The 9,435-nt window shown below is 49.1% G+C and overlaps 1 protein-coding gene and 1 pseudogene across 3 annotated transcripts in view; one reads left to right on the top strand and one right to left on the bottom strand.

The window, feature by feature from the left end:
* Window positions 1-9,435, top strand: part of LOC107324590 — a 226,993-nt pseudogene that overhangs the window by 19,440 nt on the left and 198,118 nt on the right.
* LOC107324622 (olfactory receptor 14J1-like) overlaps window positions 9,208-9,435 on the bottom strand; it is a 148,696-nt gene continuing 148,468 nt past the window's right edge. For 2 of the 3 annotated variants that reach the window (XM_032449305.1, XM_032449304.1), the window contains exon 3: window positions 9,208-9,423. In XM_032449305.1, the coding sequence (XP_032305196.1) occupies window positions 9,322-9,423 (102 nt within the window). In that variant the 3' untranslated portion in view covers window positions 9,208-9,321. The other variant, XM_015884798.2, reaches the window with a different exon arrangement.

Genomic DNA, 9,435 nt, shown 5'->3' with positions numbered 1-9,435 from the left:
AACCAGTTTTTCTGTGAAATCCCCCAGATCCTCAAGCTCTCCTGCTCAGAATCAAATCTCAGGGAAGTTGTGTTTCTCTTTTTTGGTTCCAGTTTAGCCTTTGGCTGCTTTGTTTTCATAGTGGTGTCCTATGTGCACATCTTCATGGCTGTGCTGAGGATGCCCTCTGAGCAGGGACGGCACAAAGCCTTCTCCATGTGCCTCCCTCACCTGGCTGTGGTCTCCCTGTTTCTCAGCACTGGCTTTTTTGCCTACCTGAAGCCCCCGTCCATTTCCTCCCCACTCCTGGATCTGACAGTGGCACTTCTGTACGCAGTGGTTCCTCCAACACTGAACCCTATTATCTACAGCATGAGGAACAGGGAGATCAAGCACGCTCTCAGGAAGGTGTTGCAATAAGCACTATTCCAGCTTCCATAAAATGCACAACTTCCTCATAGGATTCCCAGTGATGGTTCTTTATGTTTTATGCATCTTTGATTGTTTGATTATGTGAGATATAGCAACGTGCAAAAAAAAAATAAATAAATAAATAAATAAATAAATAAATAAATAAATAAAAAAATGTTATTGAACTTATAAATAAAAATTTGTTTCACTTCTTTCACACCTACTATCCATTTTCTCACTCCAAGAGCTCATGTAAACATGGAACCAGATTCCCCGAATAGGTTAAGAGATAAATAAATAGCATTCAAAATACGCTTTTCCTTAGCTCTTCTCTTATCCAACTTTGTCTGGATTTGGGGAGGTACAGCCACAGACAGCAGCTCAACGTGCTCTTTTCATTCCTCCTCTCTTTACACTGATACAGTGCTCTTGAGTCCTCTCATTTGTGCAGTCCTGAAGGTCTTGTGTGTCTCACAACAGTCCCGTCGTCTCTACAGCAGCACTCAGGGGCTGCAGTCAGTAGCCGGCAATATGAACAGGTCTGTCAGAGCTGGTCTCCTTGCTGGCACTGCCATAACAAGAGGGCCCATTGTCATGGTTTTGTAATTTTGTAATTTTGCTATCAGTATTCCACATCATAACATCATGTAAATTATGGATACTTCTATTGAATGTGCAGTCCACAGAAGAAGACTACATATCCCAGAGAACAACAGGATTAGTGATAAGTCACAGGACCAGGACGCTGTATAATCTCGTTCCCAGGCTGGAGTGCCCTCCTTCTTCTCTCAAACTTCTCGGAGAGTGGGAAGCGTTCCAGCCGTGTCGCCTAGAGTTCACAGTAGGCCTCTCGGTTTTCGGGGACTCTCTCTCTCTCTCTGTTTGTTCGATTTGTTAGCCTCAATTATATTATATTGTGTTATCTTGTATTTCGGTATCATATTTAGTAAAATAAGTTTTTCCTCCTTAGATTGCCGCTGTTTTTATCCCATTCCCCTTTTTCCCCCTCCTTTCCAGGCCCCGGGGGCGGGGGGGCACGGGGTGGCTTCCCCTGTCACGGGCATAGGTAAATCTAAGTAACCCGTGACACCCATTCAGGTCAGGACCAGAGAACTGGAGGCCTCTTCCAAAGCTGGTGTAAGGAATATACCTCAGGAGCTGCTCCCTGAGAAAACCTCGAGATCTTCTGGTGCTCTTCAGTGTGTGACCAGATCAGATTGAATAGTCCCAAGGAGATCCGTAAGCGACTCGGGGCAGTGCTGTGGTTTAAGGTTTATGGGTTGAGATAAAGAGAAAAAGAAAAGGATAATAATTATGACAAATGTATTTATACATATATAATATATTTAGTGTATTTTCACACATATACAACATATGCAGTTGCAAACATATATGAACTAATCCCTATGCGCATCTGTTTGCAAGTCCAGGACTAGTTGCAGGGGTTTTAACAGCCACAGGGTTCACTGTAGGAGCTGTACTGACTTTCAGGCTGTTGCTGGAGTTGAAGCGACCTCAGAGTTCATTGCCAGAGCTGGAACCACCACAGGACATGTGACTATGTTGGAGCAGCCACTGGGCTCATTGGAGGGGTTGGAGCCACCGCAGGGCTGAACCTCCTGGCACAGTGCACCTCCCTTGGGAGGAATTTGTTTCATTTTCTTATCACAATACTTGGAACAGCTACAGGACCTGTAGCAGGAGTGACTGCAGAGCTCATTATGAGGGGTGGAGTGACAGCGGGATCTGTCCAGAGCGTGGAGTAAGTGCAGAACGTGTAGCAAAACCTTGGAGCTGCTGCAGGGTCTGTGCCAGGAGTTGCAGAGGCTGCAGCACTGTCAGCAGATCCAGCTCTCTTCCCCTTGAAGATGCTGAAGACACACTTATGGGGCTGGGGATGCAGTTATGGGGCTGGGGACTCAGATATGGGTCTGTGTTCCCACTTATGGGGCTGGAGAGGCAGTTATGGGACTGGGGATGCAGTTATGGGGCTGCAGATGCACGTATGGGGCTGGAGATAAGCCTATGGGGCTGGGGAGGCACTTATGGGTCACACTTTTGGGGCTGGGGTCACACTTATGGGGCTGGGGTCCTCATTGGTCCCTATGGGGTTACACTTATGGGTCACACTTATGGGGCTGGGGACCCACTTATGGGCCTGGGGATGCACTTATGGGTCACACTTATGGGGCTAGAATCATACTTATAGGGTTTGAGGGTCTCACTTATGGGGCTGGGGACACACTTATGGGGCTGGGGACTCAGTTATGGGGCTGGAGATGCAGTTATGGGTCACACTTATGGGGCTGGGAATGCAGATATGGGTCACACTTAAGGGGCTGGGGATGTAGTTATGGGCCACACTTATGGGGCTGAAGACGCAGTTATGGGTCTGGGGTCCCACTTATGGGTCTGAGGACCCACTTATGGGGCTGGGGAGGCACTTAGGAACACAGTTATGGGGTTGGGGTCACACTTATGGGGCTGGAGCCTCACTTATGGGTCTGGGGTCCCACTTATGGGTCTGAGGACCCACTTATGGGGCTGGAGCCTCACTTATGGGTCACACTTATGGGGCTGGGGTCACACTTATGGGGCTGGGGACTCAGATATGGGGCTAGGGATGCAGTTGTTGGGCTGAGGACACACTTATGAAGCTGGGGAACCACTTATGGGGCTGGGGACATCTCGAAGTCTTTAGGGTCACACTTATGGGGCTGGGGAGGCACTTATGGGGCTGGGGAGGCACTTATGGGGCTGGGGATGCACTTATGGGGCTGGGGTCCCCATTGGTCCCTATGGGGTCACACTTATGGGTCACACTTATGGGGCTGGGGAGGCACTTATGGGGCTGGGGCTTATAGTTATGGGACATCTCCAGGTCTTTGGGGTCACACTTATGGGGCTGGGGATGCACTGATGGGGTTGGGGACGCACTTATGGGGCTGGGGAGGCACTTATGGGTCACACTTATGGGTCTGTGTTCCCAGTTATGGGGCTGGGGTCCCCATTGGCCCCTATGGGGTCACACTTATGAGGCTGGGGACATCTCCTAGTCTTTAGTGTCTCAGTTATGGGGTTGGGGTTACAGTTACGGGGCTGGGGATGCAGTTATGGGTCTGAAGCCTCCCTTATAGGTCACACTTATGGGGCTCGGGACCCACTTATGGGGCTCGGGATGCAGTTATGGGGCTGGGGTCCCCATTGGCCCCTATGGGGTCACACTTATGGGGCTTTGTTCCCACTTATGGTTCCGTATTCCCACTTATGGGGCTAGGGTCCCCATTGGCCCCTATGGGGTCACACTTATGGGTTTGGAGCCTCTCTTATGGGTCTGGAGTCACACATAGGAACTCAGTTATGGGGTTTTGGGTCACACTTATGGGTCTGGAGGCCCACTTATGGGGCTGGGGACATCTCCAAGTCTATAGTTATGGGGTTTTGGGTCACACTTATGAGTCTGTGTTCCCACTTATGGGGCTGGGGTCCCCGTTGACCCCTATGGGGTCCCACTTATGGGTCGCACTCACCTTGTTGCTTGCCAGCCTTCCCGTTGTCATTGGGGTGAATGAGGCCCCATATAAATGGGGTTTGTGGTCACACTTATGGGTCTGTGTTCACACTTATGGGGTCTGGGGTCACACTTAAGGGGCTGGGGATGCAGTTATGGGTCACACTTATGGGTCTGAGGTTGAATCTATGGGTCTGAGGATGAATCTATGGGTCTGGAGCCTCACTTATGGGTCCCACTTATGGGTCTGTGTTCACACTTATGGGGCTGGAGACCCACTTATGGGGCTGGGGACATCTCCAAGTCTATAGTTATGGGGTTTGGGGACACACTTATGAGTCTGTGTTCCCACTTATAGGGCTGGGGTCCCCATTGGCCCCTATGGGGTCCCACTTATGGGGTTTGGGGTCACACTTATGGGGCTGGGGACGCAGTTATAGGGCTGGGGAGGCACTTAGGAGCACAGTTATGGGGTTGGTGTCACACATGGGTCTGAGGACCTACTTATGGGGCTGGAGCCTCACTTATGGGTCACACTTATGGGGCTGGGGACTCAGATATGGGGCTAGGGATGCAGTTATAGGTCACACTTATGGGGCTGGAGACCCACTTATTGGGCTGGGGACGCAGTTATGGGGCTGTGTTCCCACTTATGGGGCTGGGGATGTAGTTATGGGTCACACTTATGGGGCTGGGGTTACAGTTACGGGGCTAGGGTCACACTTATGGAGCTGGGGATGTAGTTGTTGGGCTGAGGACACACTTATGAAGCTGGGGAACCACTTAAGGGGATGGGGACATCTCGAATTCTTTAGGGTCCCACTTATGGGTCTAGGGACCCACTTATGGGGCTGGGGTCACACTTACGGGGCTTGGGGTCCCCATTGGCCCCTATGGGGTCACACTTATGGGGCTGGGGTCACACTTATGGGTCTGGTGACCCACTTATGGGTCTGTGTTCCCACTTATGGGTCACACTTATGGGGCTGGGGACCCACTTATGGGACAGGGGTCACACTTCTGGGATTTTGGGTCACACTTATGGGGCTGGGGATGCACTTATGGGTCCCACTCATGGGTCCGGTGACCCACTTATGGGTTTAGGGACCCACTTATTTTGCTGTGGTCACACTTATTGGGACCCCATTAAGGTTTATGGGGACGTCATTAGTGTTTGGGGTCACAGCTATGGGGCTGGAGCCTCACTTATGGGTCACACTTATGGGGCTGGGGACATCTTGAAGTCTTTAGGGTCACACTTATGGGTCTGAGGACCCGCTTACGAGTCTGTGTTCCCACTTATGGGTCTGTGTTCCCACTTACAGGTCTGGAGCCTCACTTGTGGGTCACACTTATGGGGCTGGAGCCTCACTTATGGGTCTGGAGCCTCACTTATGGGGCTTGGGGTCCCCATTGGCCCCTATGGGGTCACACTTATGGGGCTAGAATCATAGTTATGGGGTTTTGGGTCACACTTATGATTCTGGGGACCCACTTATGGGTCTGGATCCTCACTTATGGGTCCCACTTATGGGTCTGTGTTCCCACTTATGGGTCTGGGGTCCCCATTGGCCCCTATGGGGTCACACTTATGGGTCGCACTTACCTTGTTGCTTGCCGGCCTTCCCGTTGTCATTGGGATGAATGAGGTCCCATATAAAGGCCTTGATGGACTCATCACCCCGATAATGGAGCAGGCAATAGAGCAGGATGGCCCTAGAGATGGTGACTTGCGGAATCAAACCCCATAACCACCAAGTAGTTATAAAGCAGGTATGTTTAATGAGTGATGCACACACACCCTGGTGCAAGGGGGGTAGCTCCACCTCACTTGCACACCGTCAGGAGAAAGCGTGCAACAGATACAGGCTGAACTAATACATCATCAGTAGTTGGCAGGAATTGGGATACATATTCATTACATTCCTCAGACCCCATTAGCATGCAGTCCCTCCCCCCTTGCGCATGCATAGTGAGTTGTGGGGGTGGTCGTGGGATGAAGGCTCATCATCTTCCTCACCGTAAACTTTCGACCCTTCGGGAGGGGCACCCCCCAAACTGGTTCCAGCTTGCTCTGTGGACATCAAATCACCACACTGTTCTGGGGCTGTTCCACCCTTCTCTTCATGGCCTTCATCCCCTTGTTTTCTCAAACTAAGTGTCTGCAATTCCCCCTCTCTCTGACCCCCTTAACATAAACTATCTATCTGTAACTACCCTTTGCCTTAGTGAGGCCCCCTTTCCCTTTCTGTAGCAAAGTGTTCTCTTTTCATCTACTATGGGGTCCCTTTTCACTATTCACTGACACTTCATGATGGATGGGCAAGGAAGACCTGACGGACCAAGGCTGCTGCCTTTGTCGATCCCAAGGAACAAACAAGCTGTCCACCTGACGCTCTGCCTGGGGATGGCAGAGGAGCCACCTGAATACTGATGGAAAGGTTTCAAAAAGAAGAGCAGCAGATTCTGTTCCTTGCTTCCTGATCAGGAAGAACAAGAGGAGGGGGACAGGCAGGAATCTGAGTTACAGCTGGGATGGAATTTTTTTCTTCAGACTGCCTCTGCCTACTGGCTGCCAGTGTTCTTTGGTTCCTAGCGAGAAAACCACTTGATAACACTGTCTCGATGTTTTCAGTTGCTGCTAACGCAGTGTTTACCACGCAGCCAAGGCCATGGTCAGTGGAGAGCGAGTGCGAGCCTGGGACGGGAAACAGAGTGAGGACAGGCTGACTGAAACGTGGCCAACAGGGCACTTCTCTATCAGCTGACAGCAAGCAGAAATTGTATTGAAAGGGGTGGGAGTTCATCTCAGTCTCTTCACTGCCCAGGGCCCAGCTGAGCATCAGTCTGGTGGTGCTGAGCAAGTGCTTGTGCATCAGTTGTTACATACGATTCTATATCAACGGATATATAGTGATTACTATTACTCCTCTCCTTTTATCTCTCTTAGTAAACTGCTTTGTTACAACCCACAAGTTGTACTTTTTTTCCCAGTTCTCATCCCCATCCCACTGGGAATGGGGCAGTGCACAAAGCACTGTGTGCTGCTGAGCCACATGTTGGGTTCAACAACCACCATCATTTGGGTGCCCGATGAGAGGCTCCAAGGGTTGAGATAACAGCACATCTGTCCAGAGCGAGATAACACAGGGCTTTGTGGGAGCTGGAGAACTGCTGGCCATGATGCTGATAGTTTCCCTATTTGTGGAGCTTGCTGAGTCTTCTCATGAAGCTGCATTGCACAGCTCCTTGCTTGCTGCTTGTTTTCCCTGCTGCATCATTTGTCAACTCTGGATGCTGGATTAGGGTATTTATTTTGCTATGCTGTTTGACCTTGGTTTGTACCACGATAAAATTGGCAAAGTGAAGTTTTGTGCACATTCAGCTCTTTGGACATCTTTGGGTTTTGGAAGTAATATTGTTGGTATGATTAGGAATTACACATTTTACACTGTCGTCTCTGGGAGACCAGGGGTATTCAAGGAGAGACTGGATATTGTGTTGAGGGACATGGTTAAGTGGGAGCTATTGGTAATAGGTGAACGGTTGGACTGGATGATCTTTTAGGCCTTTTCCAACCTTGGTGATTCTATGAATCTATGATTGAGGTTAAACAATTATTCAGGAATATCAGTGAGAGATCTGCCCCAAGGTGAGAAGGCTCTGCATGGCAGAGGGTGTGGGACGGTCTGGGCAGCTGCCTGGAGTGGTGGGCACCCCCAGGGCTTTGGAACTTCATCTCCGAGCAACTGCAGGATCCTGAGAAACTGGTAGAATATTGGGGGCAGGTCTGATGAAACCCTGGAGATCTCAAACAGGCACAAATAACTGGAGTGTGCCAGGGCCTGGCCCACACCTACTGAGCTGTGTTTAACATTCTTCAGCATCATCAATGGGAAGAGAGCTGGATCTGCTGACAGATCCCTCTGCCACTCCACCCCTCATAATGAGCTCTGCAGTCACTCCTGCTACAGGTCCTGTAGCTGTTCCAAGTATTGCTATAAGAAAATGAAACAAATTCCTCCCAGGTGAGGTGCACTGTGCCAGGAGGTACAGCCCTGTGGTCACTCCAACCCCTCCAATGAGCACAGTGGCTGCTGAAACTTTAATCCCAGGTCCTGTGGTGATTCCTGCTCTGGCAATGAGCTCTGCAGTTGCTCCAACTCCTGCAATAGGAAAACAGCCTCTCCAGTTCCTACAGTGAACCTTGAGGCTGTTAAAACCCCTGCAACAGGTCCTAGACTTGCAAACAGATATGCATATATGCAGTGTTTGAGGCACGGACTCAGATGTGGACGATACAAATCGTTTATTACAAGTTCTCACATCCCATCCTTCACAAGTTGTTATTTTCTAACGTTCCCATCCACCCTTACAACTTTCCCAACCACCTTTACATGTCAGCAAGGCATTCTACAAATCACTTTTCAACTGTCCATGCAGGCACATATCCAATCAGAGCTGTGAGACTCTTCTTCTCCTTCCAGAGGTGTCCTTGGTTCTCATGCTGTTTATCTTGCTCCACAGCTGCTGCTCTGAACAGCTTTTCTTGTATTCCCAATCATATAAACTATTATCATCTATGTATGATATGTATATGTATTAGTACATGCACATATGTTAGCAACTGCCTATATTGTATATATGTGAAAATATACTATATATATAAGATATGTATATATGCATTTATCATATTTATAATCGTTTTCTTTTTATCTTGACCTTAGACCACAGATTCTAAACCTCAGCACTGCCTTGAGTCCCTTACAGATCTCCTTGGGACTTCTGAAACTATCCCTGCCAGTCAGTGAAATGCACCAGAATATCTTGAAGTCTTCTCAGGGAGCAGCTCCTGAGGTATATTCCTTACACCAGCTTTGGAAGAGGCCTCCAGTTCTCTGGACCTGCTCTGAAGGGGCCCTCTTGTTATGGCAGTGCCAGCAAGGAGACCAGCTCTGACACAGCCGTTCATATTGCTGGCTACTGACTGCTGTCCTGGAGTGCTGCTGTAGAGACAACAGGACTGTTGTGAGACACACAAGGCCTGCAGAAATAAGAGGTCTTGAGAGCACTGTGGCTGTATAAAGGGAGCAGAATTGAAAAGGGCACGTTCTGCTGCTGTCTGTGGCTGTACCTCCCCAAATCCAGACAAAGTAGGAAGAAAGAAAAGCTAAGCAAATGTCTTTTTTGAAACCTTTTTAGGTATCTTATAACGTATTCAGGGAATCTGGTTACACATGTTTACATGAGCTCTTGGATAGAGAAAATGGAAATTAGGTAGGAAAGAAGTGAAATATATTTTTATTTATAAGTTCAATAATATTTTTTTGCACGTTGCTATATCTCACATAATCAATCAATCAAAGATGCATAAAAGATGAAGAACCATCACTGGGAATCATGCGATGAAGATGTGCACTTTATTGAAGCGGGAATAGTGAGTATTGCAACACCTTCCTGAGAGCGTGCTTGATCTCCCTGTTCCTCATGCTGTAGATAATAGGGTTCAGTGTTGGAGGAACCACTGAGTACAG

The sequence above is a fragment of the Coturnix japonica genome, chromosome 26, assembly GCF_001577835.2.
Source record: "Coturnix japonica isolate 7356 chromosome 26, Coturnix japonica 2.1, whole genome shotgun sequence".
NCBI lineage: Eukaryota > Metazoa > Chordata > Aves > Galliformes > Phasianidae > Coturnix > Coturnix japonica.
Note: the sequence above shows the minus strand (reverse complement) of the source record. Positions and strands in the feature narration are given on the sequence as shown.